Genomic DNA, 25,717 nt, shown 5'->3' with positions numbered 1-25,717 from the left:
TTTCTTGTATATGCATACTTGTATGTCTTTATTTATGAATATAAATAAGTTAACAGATTATTTACATCACTGTACAGAATAGATCTAAACTCAGTTATCAAAATGGATACACCTGCCAGTGGATTTAGTCTGTTAACACTTTGCATTTCATCTTCAAAGCACCAAACAAACATTAATTATTTACCCAGACAGCTTCCCACTCACCAAAAGGATTAAAAATAACAGGCAGGGTAAGGGATGGAGCTGAGGGAGTGCTGTGTGTTCATAAAAAGGCAGCTCATTGTGTATCTCTCTCCTGCCACGAGCACTGTAGACTGATGCCTTTATAAACTCTGCAGTCCGAGTGTAGGAGTAGCCTTTGTTAACACCAACTTGGCAAAATGGGAAAATCCTCATTCAAAAGCAAATGATCCGCTCTTCATTTTCAAAAGCTTTGGCCTCCTCTTGGCTTATCAGGTTCCCATTCAAGCTGGAGGAGTACAACAAAAGGCATGTGAGTGAAAGTAAGGTAGTGACCATTTCCCATCATCTGTGTGCATCATCTTTGGTGCAGAGGTTTGAAATGTCACGTGGGCTGCATGCTTCTCAACTGGGAATGGGTGTTAGGCTGGATCCAGCACTGCTGTTCCCACTGCACATCCAAGGATCAAGGCTCCTCCCTCAGAAATAAAACCTGAACACACACCTGAACTCCAGTAACTGAACTTGGCATTGGAAACCAGCTGTTTGCATTTCAGCTTTGTCACAGAGTTGACAAAGGTTCTTACTGTGCAGTGGGCTGGTTTAAAGATATTTAAAGTCTCCAGAGCATTTTGTGTCTTCCATGACAACATGGTAAGAAAATTCTGTGAAGTACTCAAGCATTATTAATGTGAAATGACTGATGGCAAAATTTTCAATTCTGGCTACATAAAGATAATCTACATTGATACTTATACCCCTGAAAATGAGCAGCCTGGTTAAGTGCTGCTCTTGAAATGTTGAAATCCATTAAACCATGCAGATTTATGAAATTACTTGGGTTAATGAATGCCTCTGAACATTCAGGCCAGAACCAAAAGACAGATTTCAGTCTGAAGATTCAGAATGATCTGAGGGGAAGTTGATGCCTCTTCTGTAGACGAAAGCTGACAGTGGCTTTTGGAAAAAGTACCTCTTCCACATCTCCAGGGAACACACTAGTCAGACAGTGAGTCATTGTCTTTCTAAGCAAGAATTCAGTGTCCTTTCACTAAAACAAATACATATATTTAAAAATAAATTTCATGTTCAATAATAAAACAGCAGTGCTAAAACCAGCTCAGTTCTATTGACTCCTGAGCTCCCTGAGGTGAGGGAGGGAACGTGATATTTGGCTTTCTGCCTTAAATGTACACGTGTGACTATGTGATGCCCACCTAATCTACAACAAACAAATCCTACAAAAAGTTAATCTTCTTGTAGCTTAGCACTTCCAGTATGTTTGGAGCACCGCCCAAAAAAATCCAAGCACAAATGCTGTGAACCAGACTAGTAATGCTCACTAAAGGTAATCATCTCCTGCTTATTTGGCATTTAGGTCCTGAAAAGCATGGACATGTTCAGAAGTTAAAAAATATAAACAACAAGCAAAGCTGGGTCTATAAATTCAGGCCCTGATTCTGCAAATCAGTGGTACAGACAGATGTGAACCAAGAAAACTGCCTGACATTCATAACACACAAGGAAATGTTTCAATGGCAGTGGCTTTTTACATGTCTGAAATCCACAGCTGGAACTACAACCCCTGCCTCACATAAACTTGCTCTGAATTTTTTAGGCTGGGAAGTAGTAAGGCCAGTAGGGTTTTAAAGGGAAAGGAAGTTTACAAAGTGACCCTTTGAGAAAGGGACATTTACCAGATTTCTTGAATAGTCGTGTTCTCCTTGAGAGCTTCGCTGAGGCACTTCACCCCTTTGGCTGTAATTTGATTCTGGATAAGCCTGGAAAAAAAAAGCATTTCATGTCAATCTAACATGCAAACTAATTTGCAGCACATGCACAACCTGTGCTCAGCTTGACGTTAAGGAGCAAAGCTGTCTGCCACAAGAAAATGACTGTGATTTTATCTGTGAGAATGGTACACAGTATTGGTCAAATGTCCCACATGCACTTTCAGAAACAGAGCTCAGAGCATTAATCTTTTCCTTTCAATCTTGCATGTGGTTCCATTCTGGAGATTCTGAGCAATTTTAATTACACAGCTGACAAATTTCTGCTATGTTCACTAGTGGTATGAGATTGTGGTATTTAGACTGAGACAGACAAACTTCTCAGCTCTGCTTTCTTACTAAGAAGACTGTGAGATATTTTTAAGTGATGTACAGAAAATTCTGAGTACAGACCCTGTGTAGGCCTAGTGTTTTAGCAGTTATGATCCAGAAGCTGCCAAATATTCCAGTCTTGTTTATCAGACCAACAAGATCTTCGAAAAATAAAGCACTGATTCTGACTCTGGTATGAGCAGGTGCAAGTCCCAGTGAAGCCAACTTACCAGCTATAAATTATGTCTCATCTGAGCTTAGGAAAGGAAAAAGAACATACCTAAGATCCTCAGCAGTGAAACTGATGAAACAGTAGGTAACTCTTATCAACCACTGTAGACCATTCCATTAGCTAAAGATGAACAAAGGCCACTCATCTGCATGAGTATAAAAATACTCATCAGCCTAGCTTAATTCAGTACTCACCTTTCAGTCTACCATGGTGAGCCCCACAGCTGTACTATTCCCTGTGACTGGTTGCATGAAACCCTCGGGATTCAGGATGAGGTTGAAAATTGAAAATACACAATTGAACAATCTCTGAGGGAGGGAGGGAAGGAGGCATTCCCATTAAAGGAGTTTCTGCACTTGGAATCAAAACGCAAAGGGATCCAGTACAGTCTTTCTGCTACTGGAGAAAGACTTTAATTCAGCCTCAAGTTCAACTATCTATATAGGTTACCACTTTTGGAGGTATCCACTGGTGCAATCAACAAAGCAGGATATCAATTTGTCCACTGGCAGACACCCTTGGACAACACTGAGCCATGACAAAGACATTCATCTCGATTACTATGCCTGCTTTGGCTGGGGTAAGTTTTATTATGAATTCAACCCAAACTGCTCAGTGAATTATATCTGCAGCTGTGCACAAAGAAATCAAGCACTTCCCCCACTGTCTTTTCATTTTCAGGGTGATGGGCACCATAGCTTCTGCTGCTTTCAAAAGAGGCTGTGAGTACTTGGCACCCATGACAGCCAGCATGCTTCCTAAGGGGCTGGAACTAGGAATAATACAGGGAGTGTGCTGGAGTGTGGTCAGCCAAATCTTTTTAAAGCATACAAAGGGACTCCATGTCTGGTGTTCCCTTGATCACTTGAGATGAATGGATGGCTATTTTTTTTTTACAGCTCCCATCTGCCCAACACCATCCATTGGCAACCTCTGGATTAGAAAAGCCAATGCTGTGTTTTCTTAGAAGTGTAAGAAGTCTTACTGTGATTGCTAGAAATAATCCCTGGTTTCCTGGGGATTGATGCCTTGGAGATGAGTGTCATGCATCAGTGTATTGCTAGCTTGAAAAGCAAGCATCAGGCAAATGTGACATGTATCTGTCTGTCACCTAGGTTCTTGGTTGAAGAGTTACTTTCATAGCATGATAATAAACAGAAAGAATTGTAATAACCTTATTCTATTCTAGCTGTCTGCTTGGGGGTTTGGGTTTTCGTTTTTTTGAAACTTTTGATTTTGAGGCCAGTACTGTTCCCCTAATGAGAGACGAAATCAATCATTAGTTTGAAAGTTACCAGAAACAGCTTGAACTTTTCCCTGTATGGAAGCAGGTTCCAAATGCTAGACAGCAGCTTTATTAACTTCCCATTAGAACTGTCTACAAGCAGTCAGCTGCATCCAGACCATGCACAGAAGCTGTTACTGTGACCTACATAGACTTGGAAGGTGAAGCTTTAAGGTAGTGACTGCCAAAGAGCCTGTGCCACTGTGGAATGTAACTCACCATAAATGCACCAGTTTCTTGTTGACCTTCAGCATCTCTGCAAAACTCATTGCTGCCTCATCATCCAGCTCGTTTTTAGTCAACCTAAGTGGGAGAGAAAATGTCCACTTAGGATGTTGACATTATTTTTCAGCCCCCTTTTTTGCAGCTTTCTGTGACTTAGCTTTAGACAGCCAAAGGGGGATGTGCTGTTCCTGCCCTGAGCAATTTGTAAAGGCTGGACACAAAGAGATACTGAAGAGAAGCCCTGGAGGTAAAAGAGACAAGAGTATCAGATCTTTATTTCTCTGAGCAATGCTCTAGTGATACTTTCTCATGATGCTTTAGTGTCTAAAAGGTGAATGAGGTGTGGTGGGAAAAGGTACAGACAACACTGAAGAGGTGCAAAAACTGAGGACAGAGAACTTGACTTCATATGATGGAAAGGAGAGAAGGTGGGGAAAGCAAGATGGAGGGAGCAGAGTGAGGCATGACACTGGTCACTGGAATGTATCCCAAAGGACACGTGCTTCTGATCCATTACTCATGCCCACACTCTTCCAAAGGGATACCTTATAGCTTGCTGCTAGGGAAAGCAGAGGGAATGAGGGCAGGGAGAAGGAGCAGGGAGAGTAGGAAGGGCAATGGGATTGGAGGACATAAACCAGCATTTTGCTCTGGAAAAGGAAGCAAGGGAGAAAGAGACCACACTGTCAATTACCAGAATATCCTCACGGAGTTGTTGTGCTGCATGGCTTCAGCAATACTCTTGCCTCCCTCTGTTGTGATGCCATTGAATGCAAGACTGTGAAGTAAAGATACAAATGTCTAATAAGCAGAACCACTTGGCTCTCCCACTGCAAATACCAGGGAATATCCTGGATGATCTGCTTCCCAGATGTACAGCTCACCATTTGTGTGTTTTAAAGGCTCACATACTTCACAAACCACTTACAACTTTTACAAGTGAGAGCAGTTCACAGTCTGCAGCCTGAGTGAGGTCTATCAAACAGTCCACGAGGTTTGCTGTCAGTGAGTTGTGCTCTTGGGACTGACAGCAGAGTTGCACTCAGTAATTTTGAGAGTTGAGGCTCTTAACAAGGACAAAGAGTTGTGCTTAGCAGCACACAGGTTTTCACATGTGTTTGTCATCCCTGTACAAAGTGGAAACTTTGTCCTTTTAAGTCCTTCAGGCATCCAAATACTTCATTCTTCTACATACAACACCTTCTTTGTGTATGGAGAGATGAGCTTGTAAATGCTTTCCATTACAAACCACAAACATTCCTTAGTCTGCCCTCCATTCTTTGAAGAGACATTGGCAAAATCATCCAGTCAAAGTTATGTTCTGGGCTTTAGGAGTTCAGAAAGCATCTCCCCCCTTAAAATAATTCAAGGCCTCAAAAACTGTAGAAAGGGGAACCCAGTAGAGCAATAACACAAGTATGTATTGGCATGAGCCCCTCCTAGCTTCATCTTAAACTGGATATTCTCAGTCCATAATGCCTGGGCCTAAAAATGGCAAATAAAGTAAACTGATGTAGTAGGGATTATCTTCCCTTGGTCTTCACATAAAGCTACCACAGGTGCTTACTATGAATGCTAATCATGGAGCAAGATTAGCCACGAGCAAGTACACTGCAGAGCAGAGGATTCACCTTGCACAAATGCCAGCAAACCCAAGCTCGAGAGAACACAGTTACTCCTCTTTATTTCTGCAAATACATTCATCAGCACATTTGCTCTCATCTGAGAATCCCTGAGCTCTGATTCAAGTTCAAAATGTTTTCTTTCAAGTCTGATGCGTCTGGAAGGATTGTGCAATTATGGGAAGATGGCTATTTCAGATGGCTTTTAAGTTTAAATATATCTAGGTCACTGCACCTGTTCAGCTTTTAATTTTTAAGCTTGACTACCCACTTGCAGAAAAGAGGACAAGGCACCAGCTCTGAAATCCCTGGATCTGAAGTGGCAGCAATAAACTCTCCAGAGATCCCCAAACTCCCAGAGTATTTCTGAAGAAACTAGTGCCATGTGCCACCTTGTGGGGAAACTAAGGAGCCTTGCCTGCTCCCCTCACCCTGGAGGCCAGTGGAACTGGGAGACAAACATAAAGGGTCACCATGAACCCAGTGCTCCAGCTGTGTGGAGGGACTCCAAAACATCTTCAAATCTTTAAATCCCCAGCCAGCATTTGAAATTTTAGCAGGGAATGGGCTGTTTAACACGCTAGTTTCTGCTGTGCTTCCCACCTCACCTGTGTTATGGCTTCCAGAAGGCTGGTTTGAGATCCATCCCTGAACTCCAGTGAGGATGACATATCACTAGCACTGAATGTGTGGTGGTGCAGCTCCACTGGAGCACAGGATGAGCCCAAATGTAAGAATGTCCCAGCCCCTCATATTATGGCCTACAAAGCGCTTTGGTAAGAGCTGCTGCACTTTTTCAATAGATGCTGTTAATACTGAGCTCACTGGGAACCCAATTGTGTGACAGCTGGTGCCTCCTCCTGCTAATGCTCCCAGATCAAAATGGCATCCACTGACCATGTGCCTTCACAAATGCCAGACCTCTGTGCAGCATGAGGGCAGGAGGTGCACACAGAGGAAAGGATGCCAGTCATGTGGTATTTTTAACTTGCCTAAAAGCTGCACAGGGCGTTTTGACAGAGTCTGGCCTCTCGCTTGCACCAGGGACCTCTTGGCTGCACAGCAAAGGCTGCAATACCAGATGGCATTCCAAGCCAACCCTTGGTGGGAAGAGTGTCATTGCTTCACAGCAGGATGGAAAAGGCAGCACTGCACCAAGCTGCCTGGCTCTGCTGATGTTTTACCTCACGTTTGTTAACCTGGGGTGGTTCCTCAGGGCCTCTGCAAATGCCTTTGCTCCTTCATCTCCAACTTGATTACCCCACATCCTAGTGAAGAGAGGAGAACATGAGGTATCAGTTGTGCTGCCCTACTGACTCTTGGCAATGCATTCTCCCTGTTTCTCTCCCCTCCTTCCTGGTTACTTCCCAGCCTTTCAGGCTCGTGGGGAACCTGGCAGGTACCCTCCCCAGCGAGGCAGGTGTGTTCCACTGCCTGCACATGGCACCAGTAACCTCTGCTGACTCACCAGCACCCTCAGGCCACAGCACAGAGGCAGCTCTAGGAGACAGCCTGTGCGGCAGGAATCTTTAGGGATCACCTTGCTGCACACTGGTAAGAAATAGTATTTCCAAAGGCAAAACCATCCTTGATTACACAAAGGGTTATCATGGGAGAGAAGGTAACATGGTACAAGCTGGAGAGATTTGATCAGAAACTAGGAGTACCTGGTCAAATCCTTTCCATGCAGAGTAACCACTTTGAAAATTCACTCTGTATTAAAAGGTTTGAAACACACCTCTGCTGAGGTCTGTGTTGTTGGGTTTTTTACAGGGATCCTGGCTTGATGACTCAGAGCCACACTCAGCTTATGGGTAATTAGTTGACAGCTCTTTTAAAATCAATTGAGCTCTGTGGTATCTAAACATATGGACTTCCAGTAAGTTCCCCAGAATTTCCTTGTCCTCCAGAGCCAGTGCAGTTTGCTATTTCAACATTTCTGTTCAAGCTACCCTAAGTCCATTTGGAGTAATCATTTCCTCCACAGGAGAAAATAGGAGTCCTTCACTGAAATTACAGCAAGTACAGCACACCAGACCCAGCTATATGGAAGTGTGCAGGTTGCTCACTGTATTTGTGAAATGTTGTAGAACAACAAAATTAAAGGCCAAAAATCTGATTGTACACATCCAGTTTCTATGTCTCACAGCTACTGTGATTTTCACAATGGCCAAGCAGAGGTTTTAATTCCATGTATTCAAGTACTAAATTTTAAGAAATGTGTTCTCCTGTAGAGTGAAGAGAGAAACTGGGATTTGCCAGAAGAGGAAAAAATAAATAAAATAAATCAAACCTAGCACCTTTCCTGAGAAAAAGGGCAGGAACTAAAGGTTTGGAGTACATGCAGAGCTCTCTCCAGTAATAGCACTTAGGGACAGCCTAAGGGAAAAGGACGATGTGAATACCCTTTTATTGTCCCAGCTCACAACTTTATCAGCATGTGATGCAGAAGGTTTGACAGGTGTAACAGTGACACTCAATAACTAGATGCAGTGCCAACTGTCATAAAACCACACAGACTTAAAAATAACCAAGTATCTCTAAAGAAGTTGTGCTGCCATAAAGGAAGTGGCTAGCTCTATATACTGTCCTCTTGTTTGTTTGTTTCTCCTTTAAGATTCCTTCAGAACAGTGAAAAAGAAAAAAACAGATACCAAAATCCAAGCCAACATTGAGTGAACTGAAGAACAACAAAGCAGCATTTTCTTCCATGAAAAATGTGGCTATGCCTCTACACTTGTTTGTTCTAATGCTGTTGTTGAGGAGGGAAAGAACAGAAGGAGGAGAGAAGGCAATCATGAAAATATTGTAAATCCCCAATAAGGGATTTACAGGTGCCTGGCCAAGACCAAGCCCTAACTTCTGCTCTTTAGCACTGAACTTACCCAATTTCAAACATTGTCTTGCTCTTCTGGATGGCCTGGGCAAGGCACTTCCCTCCTTCGCTCGTTATTTTGTTTGCTCCTATTCTGCACAAAGTACAGAAATTGATGAGGTGCATCACTTACAACTGTGCAGCTATCAGAACACCAGCTCAGAAAGCCACACAAGTACTTAAGGCTAATTAACTCTGCAGGTTACCTGCAGTTATCAAAGATTAACCCAGAGTGAAAAAATACTCAGGTACTTGACCTTTGACTAAAAGACATAATTTTATGTTGTCTTTTGCATGTTTTGCATGTCAGCCCTCTAAATCAGAAGTACTGCAGTAGAGTCTTGGTTTGGTGCTCAGTATGATAGAAATGAGCTTTAGGAACTGAACCTCAGGGCAAGGACACTGGCCTTGTTTTTAATATAATTCATACAATCAGCAATTGCTACAGAGCTCATGAATTACATGCAGCATGTTTCATGATGCCACAGGGAACAGAATATTTCTTGACTGTGTGTTTCCAGAGCAGACTGCAGCTGATAGGCACAGACTGCAATAATTTCAAGTCTTTCTGTTGTAAGCACAGGCTCTAGGCAGTGGCACAGGTCAGTGCACCAGTCAGTCCCAGGCTGGACTTTTACACAAGGCCTCTTCTATTTTTGGCCTACATGGATATCAAATGGCTGGAGTTCAAGGGAGAGATAATTGCATATAGATTAATTTAAAGAACGGACCAAACCCCCAACCCTCCCCCCAAGCCACTACATTTACATAAAACTGTCTTGTTTGGCTGACTTTGGGCACATGAATGTGCACTCTATCTCAAAATAACCTCTAGGGTTACTATGTAGCCTGAATGCAACCATCCTTCAACAGTTTTTTTTTTTGTGAAAGCTACATTAAATAAGCAAAGCACTGTCAAAGCGCTGAAAAAACTAAGTGCGCCTGGGTTTCAAAATTCTGCAAAAATTTCAAGTAGGAAGGATATGGCCAGAGTGGGGTTTCAGACCAAGTCAGTGGTAGAACAAGGACTAGAACCCAGGATTCCCTGGCTGCCTGTTCCTACATTCCCTCCCAAAGCTGACATTGCTGCAGTTACCTCTGGTTTCTGCTATGGTCACAATTAAACCATTGGTTAATGATCTACCATTATGTCCAACCAATGTGCATGGCCAGACACTCTTATCTGGGGAAGTTCCAGGAATTAAAGGGAACAAGTCACCAGGTGAATTTGGGGAATTCCAGAGCTGAGGTATGACACCAGCACAGACCGACCCCAGTGGCCCATAAAAGGTCAGACACTAAAAAGCTTGGTACTGAATCCAAGGGAATTTGCCTGCTGGAAGCAGCAGCAAGGTCCATGCACAGCTTAAGCCTCGCTCAGGTGCTCAGATTGGATTTAGGTAAAGAACAAGTTTCATGCACTCCTTTAACTCACTACTGTATTCCAGAAAAGACTATGGATTCAAGAGTTTCACCTGCTGCCATCCACTGCTAGACTACTGCAAAGCAAATATACAACAACAACCTAAATGATATTTTATTTCAAATACATTTTTTTTCTTTTTTTCTACTCTTCCTCTCCTTTCAAGCTGCTTAATTAGGATAGTGTAGAAAGGAAAAAAAACCCAACATACTTAACATATTCCAGGCTTGAACACTCTTCAATTAATTTTGCAACATATTTGGCTCCAACATCAGTGATTTGGTTGTTGTATAAGCTTAAAGAAAAATCACATTGGTAAAAATAGGTTATTACTGCTGTTAAATATTTACAACCTGAATGTTTTATGATGCACACATAGCATCTATCTTTTCTGTGCAGCTTTGTACATATTCACAGTTGCTTGTGTTTCTATTTTGATATATAATTCATATTGTGATGGGCTAGATATAAAATATAAGGAGACCAGACTGCAAATCATGAATACTTACATATATTTTTTAAATAAATGGTCTCCACAAGCAAACAAAGTTTCCCTTTATTCCTGTGCTAGTACAGAAATAATATTGCCAGAAGATAAGTCAAAAGACAAAACACCATAATGTACTTTTGGTCTTTTAAAAGTCATAAAATCCCCTTGCAAATATTACTGAAGAGCAGATACCTGAGCAGTTGTACTTACATTAGGGCACTGGAGGAAAAAAGCTATTCTTGGTATTCATGTTTATCTTTCAAAAAGTCATTTTTATGTAGCTACTTAACCAAGAGCAGGAAGTCAGAGCTAACGTGCCTTCCAGCTTCAGCTTCATTAAGAACTAATTAAGCCCTTGAAAGAAATTGGTATCATGAACATGACACTGGAAACTGCATGTTGCTGACAGCAGTCTCTACCAAGCTGTATCTGCTTTGCATAGTTGAAATAAATCAGTTTACAGTGGAGAAAACAGCAGGCTATAACTACACATGCTCTCTTGCTTGCAGTCTATCCCTTCCACAGCAGAAGGCTTTCAGTATAAAAATTAGCAAGCAGGTTAACTGGTGGTGCACACTGTGCCACAGAAGGCTTTGATGCCAGCAGGAGGCTGTGAGGGAGAGGAGGCTGTGGTCCTTGTCCCAGTGAACTGTCACAGAATCATTTCTGACACAAAAAGCTGCTTTGCTGAAACAGTACTTTCCACCCCACCTCTGCTGTGTCAGTGCTGACAGCTTTAGAGTTTTATTTTCCAGTATCACTGCTCAGTGTTTTGCTCCCAGCTGGCTACATACCCCAAGAAAGACACAATTTGGTACTTGGAGAGTTCTTCATACAAGATCCTCACGCCGTGATCTGTGACCTGATTTACACTCAGCCTGGAAAGAAGGGAATGAAAAGTCTGAATCAATACATACTAGAAACGTTCATCACTTGTGAGTTAACAAATGTCTGGAGGCCTATGCATTTTCCTCTGATATTCTAACAGGTCCTTATGCCACATATTAAAAGCTGTTAAGGGAAATGTGAGCTCACATTCATGTGGCTCACTCCAAAACTGATAAAAATCAGAAAGCCCCAGATCTCCTAGGTAATGCTCTGGAAGCTGTCCACAGAACTGAGAACAATAAAATGTAGGAAGTCAGACTCCAGATAAACATCTCACCCTCCTTCTGTGCTTACTGTGATTCCAGGAAGAAAGTCTGCTTAACACCCTAGCAAAAGCAAGCTGTCCAAACTACTAATCTTGCAATCTTCTCTCTGAGTACATAGTGAAAGCCAGGCATCTTGAAAGTCACAACACATTCAGGCTTCACCAAATAAAGGTTGTGAAAAGCCCTGGCCAGAAAACAGAACTGCGCTCCCATGGGTGTGCTAGATGTTTCTAATTTTATTGCCCCAGCCAGACATGAAGCAAATCAATATCAGTCATTCACAGAACAAAAATGCTTCGTCTCACAGTTGTTTGGGGTGGGGTTTTAGTTGTTGTTGTTGTTTTGGGGGTTTTTTTGGAAACTTCTCAAGCTTTTTCACCTTATGGACAGGTTCAATGAAGCACTCCAGTTGCCATCAAGCACATTTTCTGGGTAAAGCTGTCCCTATGAAAACATTTTGACCACATTTAGTTTGCACACAAACTCAGTACCTGAGGATGTCCTGCTGAGAGTCCCTTATCACCAACAGCCACCCTAGCCTTTGCTAGTTAGCAACCTGGTCCCTTTGGAATGCAGCAGCACACAGGAGAAATCAGCCAATTTCTACAGATCAGGACAGCAGCCTGCTTCTTTGAAAGGGATAGTTAAGCTCTTGGAAACAACATTTCCTGACCTGCAGAAATTGCTCATTAGAAATAAAAGTTCCAACATCTGAAGATCCATAAAGGGATCCTAAAAGGGCAACCTAAAAGACTGTTTTGGTGTTAGGATCACACTGTGTATGGCATGATCACATGATAGGCATGAAGAATGAAAGGCTGGCCTTTGCTTCTTTGTTTTTTCTTACATACTTATGCATTTTCCCCAGGAGTTTCCTTATTGCTTTCTCCTGGGAGGTCAGTCAATTTGCAAATCACTGGGGAAAAAAACAGGAGTCACTGGCTTTGATTTATTCCTAGAGGAAAACAAGGCAAGGCACAGCCAAACAGGAAGAATAAAACCAGTTGTTAAAAAATATTCTCATGGGGCTGAAGGAGCTTTTAAAGAGATCCTGATTTACTGCACCTAAATGTTTGGACAAATAAGATATATCTACATGGTACAACCTCAAATGGCTGGAGGTGAAACAATCTGGCCTGTGATGTCAGACGTGGAGTTAGTTCTCCCTGTTCACACAAAGCCATGTCCTCCCTTCACAACACCTCAGGGGAAACACCACATCTGAAGGCACCAACTACATTCATTCATGGATGTATATGATAGTTTTTGTCCTATGAAAGCCAGACATTTGGACAAGATGCAAAAGCAAGAAATTCAGAGCTTCTGATCAAGGGTTATTGTGATTAGGAGGTCCTCCCTTACCCCTTATGATCAAGGGCAGAAATGGCCTCAGGCAATCTTCAGATAATGGAAGATTGTTTTGTTTCCTTTTTCCTTTAAGCACCTTCTCTCATAAAAATTCTCTTCTGAGACAAAACAATTTGAGATGGAGCTAACTAAATGTACAGGTTTAAACAGTCTGTGCTTCTAAGAACTTCTTTCCACCCTTTCCATTTTGGTTTCCAAATCCACAGCTTATCTCTGCTCCTGTGACTAAATGAACAAAGATTTCAGAAGATCTGAAACATTAATTTGCAGCAGCACTGATCCTCCTCTTTCTCCACTTGCGAGATCAATTCCTTCAGCCCACCGGTTTGTGGAATAAACGAAGAATACATAACAACCTGCTTACATACAGAGACCCCTACCTGATGACTGCAAGCTTGCTGAAACAAGGTTGCAGCTGCTTAATTCCATAGTCATTGATGTTGTTGTTGTCCAGATCCAGAGCCAGGCGCTTTCGGAAGTGGTGCAGAAGGAAGGAAATGGCGCTGCAGTCGGCAGAGCAGGCGTTGCAGTAGGCCAGCTTGATGTAGTTGGCGTGCATGCGGCGGGCTGCCATCCTCCCCACCTTCTCACTCTGCGTCTCGTACAGGCACCTCAACATCCACACAAAGTTGGGCTGCACCTGCACCTGGTTGTAGCTTTTCAGCCTGGACCGAGTGTAGCCTTTCAGGCGGGATTTCATGCTCTCCCCAAGGTATGTGATGAGTGTTTTTCTCTTCCTCTTAATGACCGCAGGTGAAACTAAATGTCTGAAGAGCTTCTGCCTGGGTCCAGAAAGCAGGCCACAAAGAAACATGTTGGTAAAATTAAAGTGTTCTTTATTTTGGAAAGGATCCTCCCCTGCTAGTTGTTTCTTCAGCCAGGGGATACGAAGGCAAGTAGGCTGGGCAGTCTCCATGGAAGAACATTCACTGAAAAACTCAAGTAACTCCTTGGTACCCACCTTCTCCTCCATAACCAAAAATAAAGCTGTGAAAAAAGACTGAAGGGTTAAGTGCAAGAACTCATAAGTGGCCTGACTGTCACAGCCACTGTAACCTTTAACTGTCCTGAGAAAGCCCAATTGCAAATCTTCTTCAGAGATATTTGCCGAAGAGACTTCCTCCTGCTCAAAGATAAAGGAAGAGTTCTCCATCCCTTTGTATGCCATTTTACCCAAAGCTAGAAGACTTTCCTTTCTTGACTTGAACATCTCTGCTTGGCTCCTGATATTGCCCTTCAGCAAACTTGTTTTCACTGCTCGGTTCAGGTGTACTTCAATCATGAGCAGAAATACATCTGTTAATGTAACAGAACTGTCTGGGAGCTCGTGGCCGTCAAACCACTGGCTGGAGTGGAAGTGCTCAAAGCATTTAAAGATAATCCAGCAAAATAAAGGCACTGAACACAAACTGCAGAGATTTGGGTTAGCTTCCAACTGGTTTGACACCAGTGCTCGTCGCTGCTCATCTTTGAAAAACATAGCTGTGTATTCCTTCAGGTTATTCCTGGAGAAACCACGGAGCAACACCTTCTTCCTAATGATGTTTTTTTGGATCTCAGTTCCTGTCCTGGCAGTAAGAATTTTCTTGGATCCCTTAAGAAGCTTTCCTCTGAGAAGGCTTACGAGCAGTGCCAGGGGGTGGATGGGTTCATTGGGTGAGCATACCTCAGGTACGCTGCTGAGATCAAAGCTGGAATAGATCTCATCAAAGCCATCAAAAGTGAAAAGAACTGTATGAGGGAACTGCAAGATGTGATGGAACACTTCTGCGGGGTCCTGGTCTGGGTAGCAATTATATTTGAAGAGCAGGTCTTTCAAACATATGGCTTCATCTTCCTTGAAGCAGCTAAACATCCTACACCGAAAACAGAAGAAAAACTTGGCCCCTATGTCCAACTCCTTCCTGGCCCAAAGGCTTTGTATCTTTTGCAGCAAGATGGATTTTCCAATTCCTGCATCACCGTAGACATAAACAGTCTCTCCATCTTCATTAATTAGCCCAACTGCATCATCAAAAAGGGCTTCTAATTGTCCCACCTGGCCAAGACTCTCATTGGTAAAACTGACCAGCTCCATAATACTGTTGGAGTAGATTTCTTCAAGCAGCATCTCCTCCTTCTGAGCGTACAGCATAAAAAACTTGGAGTCCCGTCCCAGTTCATGTCTGAGTTTCTGGCAATACCTGCTAACTAAAAAGACAGTGAACTATTATTAAAGAGACTATTATTTAAAAACCTATGTATACACTGACCCACCTCTTTGGGAACTCAGAGGGGGTTATAAACAAAAGTAATTCTAATGTGGAAAGGGTTCTTTGGCAGATTAATTCTATTTGTGCTGCCATCATCACCCACTTGGGAAATTCAGGTGCTAAAGAAAGGTCACATGTGAGCCACCACTTCCTGGAAGCCAGTAGTGATGCTGCATTGGTTTAAGGGGTTACTATCCTGCACCTGAGACTCAAAGCCAAACCCCTGATCTTTTGTCAAAGGCTGCTTAACTCTCTGCAAAGGCTTGTTGGAGTTGTTGGTCACTGATTTCACTGTACTTATATACTAACTGCAGTTGTATCAGGTAGGTGGCTATTCTTTCCTAACTTCTTTAGCCATTCATATTATTGCAAATAGAAGCCATGCATTTTAGAAACCTAGTACCAAGCAGCTCAAAGATTTTTTTAAGATGACAAAAACCCCACAAGAGAATCTCAGTTATTGCACAACGTTGGCCTGTGGTTTTCAACAGAAACTTTGCTTCAGATGAGGACAAAGTAATTCTTATATTTATGTAGTATGGAAAAACCTCTCTAGAGGAAATAATTACTGCATACTTAAAGTCTGATTTTTAGGGTTGCTAAAAATCATCATTTAGGATGACAATAATTCTGGTTGGAAGGGACTTCAGAAGGTCTAGTCCTACCCCCTGCTGAGAACGGGATATTTCTGACATCAGATGAGGTTACTCAGGGCTTTGTCTAATTGGATCTTGAAAACCCCCATGGAGACTGCACAGCCTCCCTGGGCAACCTGCCTCATTGCTTGACTGTCCTCATCATGAAATATTGTCTAGTCCATGGCCAAAACATCACAATGTTGCTAATAAATTGTAGTAGAGGCCTAGAAAATACTACAGCTGGCACAAGGTGGTTCTGCCATTGTGTTACATACCTACAACCAAATGCAGAAAGAGCCCAAGTTTAACAAAACAGGATGTAATTTATCAAAATCACCCTTGTGTTATACAGTGTGCCTTATAATTTGGCTAATTAATTTTGCCTTTTAATTTTCCCTGGCTGTGCCTGCCTAAACTTTTACTCTCCTGTCACTTGGTTGGAGCTTCCTACATAGCAGGGCACTTCTAAGGGAAGGGATAGAGATGCATGGCCTTACCTGGATCTGTATTTACCACAGGTTTACTACAAATATTCTCTGAAGGCTTGTACCCTATTTCATCCAGCCAAGGCTGAAGCTCATAGTAAGCATCAGTGACTTTCTGCAGGACATAGACGAAATATTCCGAAACTTCTTCTCCCTTGCTTTGAACCAAGTCTAGAATTTTGCGAACCTGAAGAAACACCACAGGAAGGATCATTGATACACAGCATTTTTATCACAATAATACCTGTCAGCTGCTTTAGGATCCTTTCTGGGCTGGACCAGGGGTTCAGAATCAAAGCTAGTGCTTCAGAAAGGTGAAATCAAAATCCAGCTCTGAATTGGAGCCACCACAAAACCCAAGTGCCATTTGTGTTTGAGTGCTGTGAGAGAGTTGGTTCTGCAAGTTAAGGTCTGAACTTGCAGCTCAATCACACTAACCAGAAACAAAATGGATAAATGCCAGTCCTCAATGGGGAAACCAAAGGATTTCCTCAGCTTGACTACACAATGTATTTTAAACCCTGTGCTGTTTAAAATGAAAATAGAGATGGTTTCTCAGTGCCCTGAATTCACCCTCTGTTTTGTAAATACTCTAGTCACATTTGGATTTACCTCAGGATCCAGCCAGGTTCAGAGCAGGATAGGCTGAATCCCTCCCTGGATCTTAACGCTGAGCCAAAACCCTACAACTTTTCCTTCCAACACAGCAACTCAATTCTCCAGGCTCCCTCTGTACAATGGCCCCTCTGCCTGCAGTTATTACCAAAACCAATGGCTACCAGGCAGTGGCTGGAGCAGCTCAGCACAAAGTGTCACCTCCACGGGCAAGGCAGAGGGTGATCTCTGTGCACCAGTACAAGGCAGTCCTAGTACAAAACTCTCTGCAAGACAGAGAAGTCATCTGGAGGCACATTTTGAATGTCAGGATCCCCTTGCTAGAAATGAATGAAGAATGCAGTTCTAAACCAGACAAAGGGTTTCCAGAGACTGTGGTCTCTTGTGAGCTTAAATCAGGGTGATGTACATGCAGCACAGCAAAGCATGGAACACTTTCTGACAACTTGTATGCTCTAAAAAGCAGTTTTATGCCTTCCAGAGAAGCTCCCACAGAGTCCACTTCACTTACACTACTGTGACCTGCTCTCTGTCTCTGCTTAGACTCCTGATGCATGGCCTCCCCCTCAGCTTTGCATACAACCATGCATATTATGCTGAACAATAAGAAATTGAGATAATCATACAGTGTGCATTTATTCAGCTTTGACCCTACACACAGTGTGAGCACTGTGTTACCATTTCAATATGCCAGAAAGAATGATTATTTTATGAAAATCTGCACTGTTGGTGAAGTCCAAGGTCTTTGAATTTTTTATGGTTTGCCTGCCCCTAACTGTGGCAGGGCTCTGAAGCTGCCTCATTGGTTGGTCTGGGAAACAATCTCCTCAGCTGTTTCAAGCTACCATGCAAAGACCAACTGTGTAAATGGTAATTTTCTCCTAATGAAGGGAATAATTCTTGCTACTGATGTCCAAAGATGAATTAAAACCCCAAATATGCCAGGATACATCAATTTTCCACAGAAACATTTACAAGGTACATACATCTTTAAATAGAAAGGAAGGTGTTCACACAGACAACAAACAATCATTAACTTCTAAAACAACATTTCATTTCTGTCTCTCCTACAGCAGGATGATCTATCCCACAGCATCCTAAAGCAGATTTTCCTTGCTATACTCTAACAACCATGTGGCCACATCTTTATCAGAGGACAAAGCCACAGCTGGGAGGGACAGAACAGCAATTATCACCCTGCTAAATTCCTACAGCTGCCAACGGGCATAACCAGCAGTGCCAGCTGAGCTGGAAAGGGATGTGCTGGAGATACTCATCCAGGAAGAACAGGGTGGGAAAACTCAAAAACAACAAAGATTAGAAAACACACTAGATGTAAAATTGTCAGATGAACCCTTAAAATCTGGTGATAAACTGAAAGTAACCAAGAACTTCACTGGCTAGAGAAAAAAACAATTTTACCTTATCTGGTTGAGTAGGAAACTGGACAACAATCTCTGCATCTTCAGCGGAGAAGTAGTCGTTCTTAATCAAGTTATCAATCAAGCACTGCGTGTTTCGGATCCTGCTGACCAGGAGCTCTCGGTGAACCTTCAGCAAAGCAATGAAGGACAGAGGGCTTGTTTCTGGAGGCTTTTTCACAGAAATGTCCACATTAGCACAAAGTTGGCCTTCCATCGTTGAGATACCAAGAAGCTGCTTCACCAAGCCTCATCTTTGAAAAACTGTCCATTTGTAGTGACAGGTCAGCTCAGATTTAACTTCAGGCAAACAGGAAATATGTCCTGCACATCACTGAGCCTGCAAAAAGTAATTGTAGAGAACCTCAGTTTAAACCTTACTCTATGCACATACATCCTTCAGTTAGACATCACAGAATACTCCCAAACTCTCTGTAGTATCATGGCCAACTTCTTAATAACGTTTCTTCCTTAGGTACTTTCATTTATTTGTTCAGGTTTTGAAAAATAAAATACCTACAACTGGCAGTCTCCCTTCTGTTACCAGTATTTTACTCTAGCTTGCCTCAAACACCATCACTGGCATCTGCTTAATTAATTGCCTGTTCCTAATGCATAATTTAATATTTTTATTAGTTTTTAATGTTTGAGTAGACTAAGCAGGGCATCTGTCCAAACATAATCTGGACAAGGAAATAAACAGAATAAAATTATACTTCATAGCAATTAATTTTGTAGGAGGAATTAATTTACAGTAGCAATTTACTCTGGTTTTTTTTTGCTACAACAAGAGACTGTAAGAAGAGCTGAAAATATAGTACCTGTCCCTGAAAGCAAGGCCTTGTGAACTCTGAGGCAGTTTTAGCTAAACTAGAAAAAAGAGTTTAGCTTCTAAGGATACAAGGTTCACCAACACCAGGAGGGATGCTATTTTGAAACCATACTCTTTAACATGAATGCTCTCTCCTTGTCTGCAAATACATACACAGTGTATGCCCTTGTTCTCCAAACCACCTCTTGGGAGCTCTTTTTAGATGCTCATTTATTCCTATTTTTTCTCAACAGGGCATAAAGCAAGAGGAATCAGGATCAGACTGCTCTCTGTTTTATTACTAAAGCAGGGCTTCTTGTAATTTTAGTTAGCGTGCCCACCATATAGTAGGCATGAAGTTATACTGAAATTACAATTCAACAGTAAGTTCATTTAGGTACTATTTAGGTACAAATTGCACATATGATTTCACATGCAGGAAGCTAATTTTTTGCCAAGATCTCAACTGAATCACCTCCACACAGACAGTGAGAATCTGCATGATCAACACAAAGGATTGACAACGCCCAGTAACAGTTAAAACATACTGTTGTTTCAGCAGGTCAAGGGATATCTGGAAGAATGTTCTTAGATTCTGATTACAGTCATATCAGTCACAAAACCAAAAGACAAAACCCTTCAAAAATTCTGTAAATGTGCCAACACTGCTGCTACAAAATTCTCAGTTTCCCAAGACATTTGCAATGATGGCAAACTTTCTCAAATGCTCCCCAGCACTCCCCAGTCAAGATATAACTGAGCCTTGCCAGTTCACAGATAATTCTAAATGACCTGCTACTGGAACAATCTCACTTCTATAGGTTTTCTACATCAGAAGCTGCTGTCTGCATCAGTGAAGCTTCCCCTGCTTGATGCTGGAGAAAGACACAGTTTATGCCACTGCATTTTAGTGATACTAACTATCTACAGTCAAACCAGCAGGGCAAACCAGCTTAGCCTCTCAGATTTCCCAACAGGTCCCAGCTTAGGGGGTCTGACCTGCATGAACACAGATAACTGCATTAAGAGTTGGGCTCTCCGAGGGCTGAGACCTGGCAAATCCCCAGCACAACTGTTCTGGGTCACAGCCAACTCCCAAAACGGCAAAACTGTTTCCAACAAACGGAATGTAACCAAGCAATCTGAATTTCTTACCACACCAGTAAGTGACTGCATCTACTCAGACAAATCAAGCTTTCATTACCCCATTCAGATGACCCACCCGAGGAAGTGGCTGATTTCTGAGTCACTCAGCTTTCCAGAAGCCACACTGGCACATCTCTTTGTTCAAGAAAGCTCATTCTGCAAATGAAGACTGAGCATGTTGAAAACATAATTTAGCCTTAAATATCTGTAGGCTTTAGTTAAAGAGATAGCATCATCTTAAAACGTGCAATTAAAATATTAACCCTACTCTTTCAAGATACTGCATCCACCCAACATTCCTTGCTTGCTTTGGCTATTCCAGGACCACGTTGTTCTAATGCATTTTCTTTCTTCCTAATTTGTAAGAAGAACTGAGACAAATATTCATAAAACCATAAGAACGAACCAACATGATGTCAAGTGTACAAAGCAAATTGAAGTATTTTTTTCACTATTTCAGTTCCACCTACAAAAAGCACAAGAAAGGAAAGAAGAAATACAGCAGCAGGACAGAACACAAAAAATATGGAATGACCAGAAGGTCTCAAAGATGCATCTGACTACATCCATTTCAGTACAAACCACGGCTGCTATTGGAAGGGGTGTGCATACAAATGCTGCAGGACAGAGCAGGCTCCCTTTCACACAGGGTGATCTGCAGGAGAATGGAGAAACAAGAAACCACGCAGAAAGATATATAAAGTGAGGCTAAAAGGAGAAAGAACAAAAATGCCAAGCAGGTATTGGCAGGACTGGCAATATGAATTCTGTGCATGATGAGGTACTCAGTGGTATCTTCAATGAAAATACTAAATTTAGTGCAAAACCCCACATCATCCAGTACTGGAGTACTTAGTACTTTTCATCAGTCCTTTTAAGTCAGAAAAAAATGGCAATTTCCACAATTCACAGACTAAGAAAATCCACACCAGATGAAGAGCAGAACACTAAATGGTGCTGAACAGAAAGACTTCCTGCTACATGTATTCATAGCAAAGTGTAACAGCTGTATGAAGAAACTTGACATATGTGATTCTGTTTCACTAGGGCTTTCTTTGTGCTGTTGGTGTTCTTTTGGCAGTGTTTTTAAAAACATGAGGCCAGTGTGTAACAACATGAGGTCTCCAGCTTATCTGCAAGCCCATCATCTCTCTTTCTGCAGAGTCCCAGCTTCCACAGTGCTTCAATATGATTTTTTCAGTGAGGGAACACAAAGTTGCTAACTCTCTTGTGGAAGGATCTGTCAGTTTCACAAAGCTAGGTTACACATCTGGTATGTTTAAAGGTAAATGCTTATGCAGCTTATAAACAGGCATTGAAAGCACTTCCTTACTAGAGTGCATACAGTGTTCCTTGCCTTATCTTGGGCCCTCCAGATGCTGGATTCAATTCCAGTGTAATTTGTGCGACTGCAGTTGCATCAGTCATGGGGATGCTGTTAGAAAAGACTGAGATACACATTAATGTGAGACACCTCAGGGTACTGCCTTCCATTTCTGAAAGGGAAAAAGTGAGTAAAATCATTTTTCTGAGAGACACCTTAAGGCTCTTATAAAGTTATGGACAAAACAGATCGCCTGTTCTAACAGCAACAGCTTGTGAACACATCTATTTGCAGAAATGAGCAAGAAAAAGGGAAAGACGTGCAAGCTTGACAGAGTAGCTGAAACAGCAGAGCACCTAAGGAGGAATGGAGACTGATAAGACAGATGACACCTGAATGAAGCAGGAGTCTAGAATGGGGAGACAACAGGAGAAAGACTCATGGGGAGAAGCTTCCTATCTGGGAACTGAATGCACTTCTGGTTCCTAAGAAGAAAAATTTAAAAAACCCAATTACTTACTGAAGAGGCTGCCAATGATGTTGGAGAGGAAATGCAGTTAGCCATTTTGAGGGCAGCAAAGTCCATCAGGTGAAAAAGGCAGGAAACAGACTAGAAGGAATTAAAAAGAACCCAAGAGCAGAATACCTCCCCACCAGCTAGCTGTAAAAGCCAAGAAAGGGAAGACAGGGTCTTGGCCAAATGAAATGCTGATGGGGACTGAAGCGATATGAGAAGCAACAGCAAGTGTGGCAATCAATGCCATCAAAAACCTGTGCCACTGAGAATAAAAAGAGGAAGCAAGATGGGGATCAGGCCAGGAATAAGGAGGGAAATGAAACAGGGAAATGAAATTTGTCATAGTAAGAGGTACAGTAAAAGCATCAGTACTTTCAGCAAGGTTTTGTACAATCCATGTCAATAAGCTGCAGTGAAGGCACTGGCACTTTATCTCGTGTCTCCTCTGAGTTCCCTCTGCTCTCAGCATTGTGCAAGCATATATTCATTTCTACTTTCCCTGGCCCTGCCCTCCTCACATCCTCTTTTTACTAAGATCTCCCAGCTCTTTCTTCTAACAAAACTGAGACGCCTGTTCCACTTCCAGTGCTGCAAGACCCCTGGCATCACAGAGTGTGCTGGTTTATTGCATCAAGGTCTTGTCAAAGGTAAATGCTGTAGATAAAGGGGCTGAAGGATCTTACAGAACAGCTAAAAAACATTTCTCCTTCTGGGTCAGCTAGGGAATTGAGTCCTTATTGAGCAGGCTGCTCCAAAGGAGACTGTGTAGAATGATGCAGTAAAGACAATACGAGGAGCAAATTAGTTAACAACTGTTAAAGCAACTAATTTGAGACCAATCTAGAATATTTCTGAAGAGCTGAAAACTCAGTCAATTCTACTTCTTCTGCAGTCCTGCTATCCTGACAAGAAGCTTCCCTCTAAATTGCCCGTGGAAAAAAGTCCTCTGCTACTACCTAATTTCCTGCAGCCAGCAGCTGGAGTATCTTCAGGATTGACACAGCACCTGGTAGTCAGTGGCAGGACAACAGTGAAGCACACAAACCTGGGCGCCAGCCCAGGGCTAGGGGAGTCCCCACTAGCACAGCCTTCTGTCCATAGCATTCAAAACACAATCACTCTGCAAGAGGTGGCTGTATGAAAACAATGCCCCATTTCACATGAAATGGAGCCCTATGCCTTTTGTGTCTCCAAGTCAGATTTGTTTCCTGAGAAAAGCTATTTTACAGTGCCAGTTACTCGCTACAGGGTCATTACAGCAAGAGAACTGGAAATTTTGGTATGCCTGGTAATCTGGACTCTGTCAGGCCAGCATAAATTCAACTTTTTGCTATCATTAGGAGAGACAGAAAAGGGATTGATTTTCCACATCTTATGTCATGCATGCAACAGCAGTCATTTACTATAATCAGTGAATAAAACACCTATTTCCACACAGCAGCTCTCACATTTAAAAGAACTTCAGCTACTTTACTTAGTTCAAGAACAGTAAAAAACATGCAGAGAACAGAGGCAAATGGGCACGTGTGCTACACAAAAAGTCTGCGTGTTTGATGAGAAGCAATGCAATGTATTCCCAAAGGTACTAAAAAATAGCCCTTTATTATTATAGCAAAAATGGTGCATTGGTAGAGCTTGTACAGAGTCTCCAGGCAGATCTTAAATTATTCTGTTTGTGTGAATTAAAGCATACTCATCACGCCCCACTTCACAATGTCTAACTATCATCAGTGATGCTACACATGTCAATAAATGCCCAGGGAGCCGTATGTTAACATCATGTTCCTGTAAATCCATTACAACTCGTGCTCTTGCATCGCTCTGGGGTCCCAGAAATCAGCATCTTTCAGTGGTTTTTCCTCCCTCCCTTCTCTCAGTCTCTTTTGACTGTATCATAAGCTTTTGTAAGCATCCCTAGTTATTTGAAGAGCAACAGATATAAAAGAACACAGAAGAAATTATTTCTGCCTCCATCTGGTAAAATGACAAGCTTTTCTTTAAAAGGCACAGGCTTTGACAGAAATATTCCCATCCCTCACAGGTTCTGTTCCTGCATATCTTAACAGAATCCTCTGTATAGAAATATAACTTTATATATAGTGTTTGGATGCATTAAGAAGCCCCTGTCAGGAAGACTTTATGAGGCTTCCTTGTAACTCCTTCCCGTTGGGAAAAGATCAATAAATAATGAGCCACTACTAGAAAGCAAAGAATCTTTCTCCAACCAGAGAAATCTTGGGGAATTTTTTTTTTTGTTAAGACACAGAGAAGGAGGGGGCAATTTACTGTGGTCTATAAACATAGAACTTTTCTATTATCATTTACTACTTTCACATTCAACAAGCAGTGAATCCTACACGGAAAGCTGCAGCTGATGGAATCACGGAACTGATGGAATCACGGCCAGGCCACGGGCACCATCCTGCCCTGCGAGCCGCTCCCGCCTCCTTCTCTTCCAGCTTCTTTCTGGTGAGGCGGGCAAAGCACCGGGGCCTAAGCGAGTGACCCGTGAGTCCGTGAGATGCCTGCATTGGGATCTGCGCTGCGGCTCTCGGGGCAGCAAAAGGCTCACTGCACCCCGCCACGGCCGCCAGGGCGGGACGGCAGCGATGGGAAGCGATGGGACCTCGCCGCCCTTCCCCAACAGCCCTCAGGAGCGCCACATGCCCGCCAGCATGGGGAGCACCATTTACGGCGGGCAGCGCCGCTGTGTTTGTAAGGAGGCGCTGTCCCCACGCCATGGAGCTGCGGGCGCTGCCGCCCGTCCCCGCTCCCGCTCCCCGTCAGGCAGCGCCGGCCGCCGGGCGGGACGGACCCTCCTGAGGAAACACCACGGAGCCCCGAAGTTTCCAGCTCAGGAGCGGCGCAGCCCCTTCCCCCCCACCTTGCAAGGCTTTCAGCCGTACCACAGAAACTTTGCTTCCCAGAAAGCCGACAGCGGGACCCGGCAGCCCTCCCCCAGCGGCCCGCCTGCGCCCCGGCCCTTCCCCGGCACTCACCGCGGCGGCGGAGGGACGGAGGCCGGGGAGGAGCCCACGGGCGCTTCCCTCACCCCCTCCCGCCCCACACACGGACTCTCCTCCCCGGCGGGAAGCGGCTCCTCCCCGCGCAGGAATGGCCCGAGGCTCCCTCCTCACCGGCATCGCATTGCCCTCCGCAGCCATCCCTCCTGCCCCGAGAGGTGCCCGGGTCCCCCGGCAGCGACCATTTCCCTCGGTCGAGCTCCCCCGTGCAAGGACACTCCAGAGTGCTTCATGCATAGTTTTGCGCTCCCTACTGACTGTACGTATATCCATTAAAACAGGCTTCAGCTGCATTCCCACATCACCAGTTTTTATTTACATCAGCAACGCACTCTGCACAGGGAGGTTCTGGAGTCTCCCTCTCCAGAGACATTCCAAACCCACCTGGACGTGTTCCTGTAGCATCTGCTCGAGGTGACCCTGCCTTGACAGGGTGTTGGACTGGATGTCTCCAGAGGTCCCTTCCAACTTTAACAATCTGTGGTTCTGTGATATTCTTGAGGGGTGCAGACTGAACAGGCGTGTCAGA

General features: G+C 43.2%; 1 protein-coding gene across 7 annotated transcripts; it reads right to left on the bottom strand.

The window, feature by feature from the left end:
• Positions 1-25,419, bottom strand: NOD1 (nucleotide binding oligomerization domain containing 1). Of its 7 annotated transcripts, none has more exons than XM_063155500.1 (12): positions 25,303-25,419; positions 18,369-18,707; positions 16,344-16,518; positions 13,337-15,146; positions 11,229-11,312; positions 10,156-10,239; positions 8,532-8,615; positions 6,831-6,914; positions 4,719-4,802; positions 4,019-4,102; positions 1,878-1,961; positions 1-469 (listed from the first exon to the last, which is right to left on the bottom strand). In XM_063155500.1, the coding sequence occupies exons 2-12, from the start codon at positions 18,582-18,584 to the stop codon at positions 397-399; spliced, it is 2,862 nt and encodes a 953-aa protein (XP_063011570.1). In that variant the 5' UTR covers positions 18,585-18,707; positions 25,303-25,419; the 3' UTR covers positions 1-396. The 7 variants fall into 7 exon arrangements, with proteins under 7 accessions (XP_063011570.1, XP_063011553.1, XP_063011580.1 ...); XM_063155483.1 differs by lacking the exon at positions 25,303-25,419 and adding an exon at positions 25,165-25,219; XM_063155510.1 differs by lacking the exon at positions 25,303-25,419 and adding an exon at positions 25,072-25,146.
• Between the last annotated feature and the right edge of the window lie 298 nt (positions 25,420-25,717).

Source organism: Melospiza melodia, chromosome 1 (genome assembly GCF_035770615.1).
Source record: "Melospiza melodia melodia isolate bMelMel2 chromosome 1, bMelMel2.pri, whole genome shotgun sequence".
Lineage (NCBI taxonomy): Eukaryota > Metazoa > Chordata > Aves > Passeriformes > Passerellidae > Melospiza > Melospiza melodia.
Note: the sequence above shows the minus strand (reverse complement) of the source record. Positions and strands in the feature narration are given on the sequence as shown.

What these genes read in the sequence shown, in the direction of transcription:
- NOD1 (XM_063155500.1), bottom strand. Translation starts at nt 18,584, where the DNA reads ATGGAAGGCCAACTTTGTGCTAATGTGGACATTTCTGTGAAAAAGCCT. An exon ending in CCCAGGTTAACAAACGTGAG is followed by an intron (nt 4,803 to 6,830) that starts GTAAAACATCAG and finishes TTTACTTCACAG; the next exon opens with TCTTGCATTCAATGGCATCA. An exon ending in ACGACTATTCAAGAAATCTG is followed by an intron (nt 470 to 1,877) that starts GTAAATGTCCCT and finishes GTACTCCTCCAG; the next exon opens with CTTGAATGGGAACCTGATAA.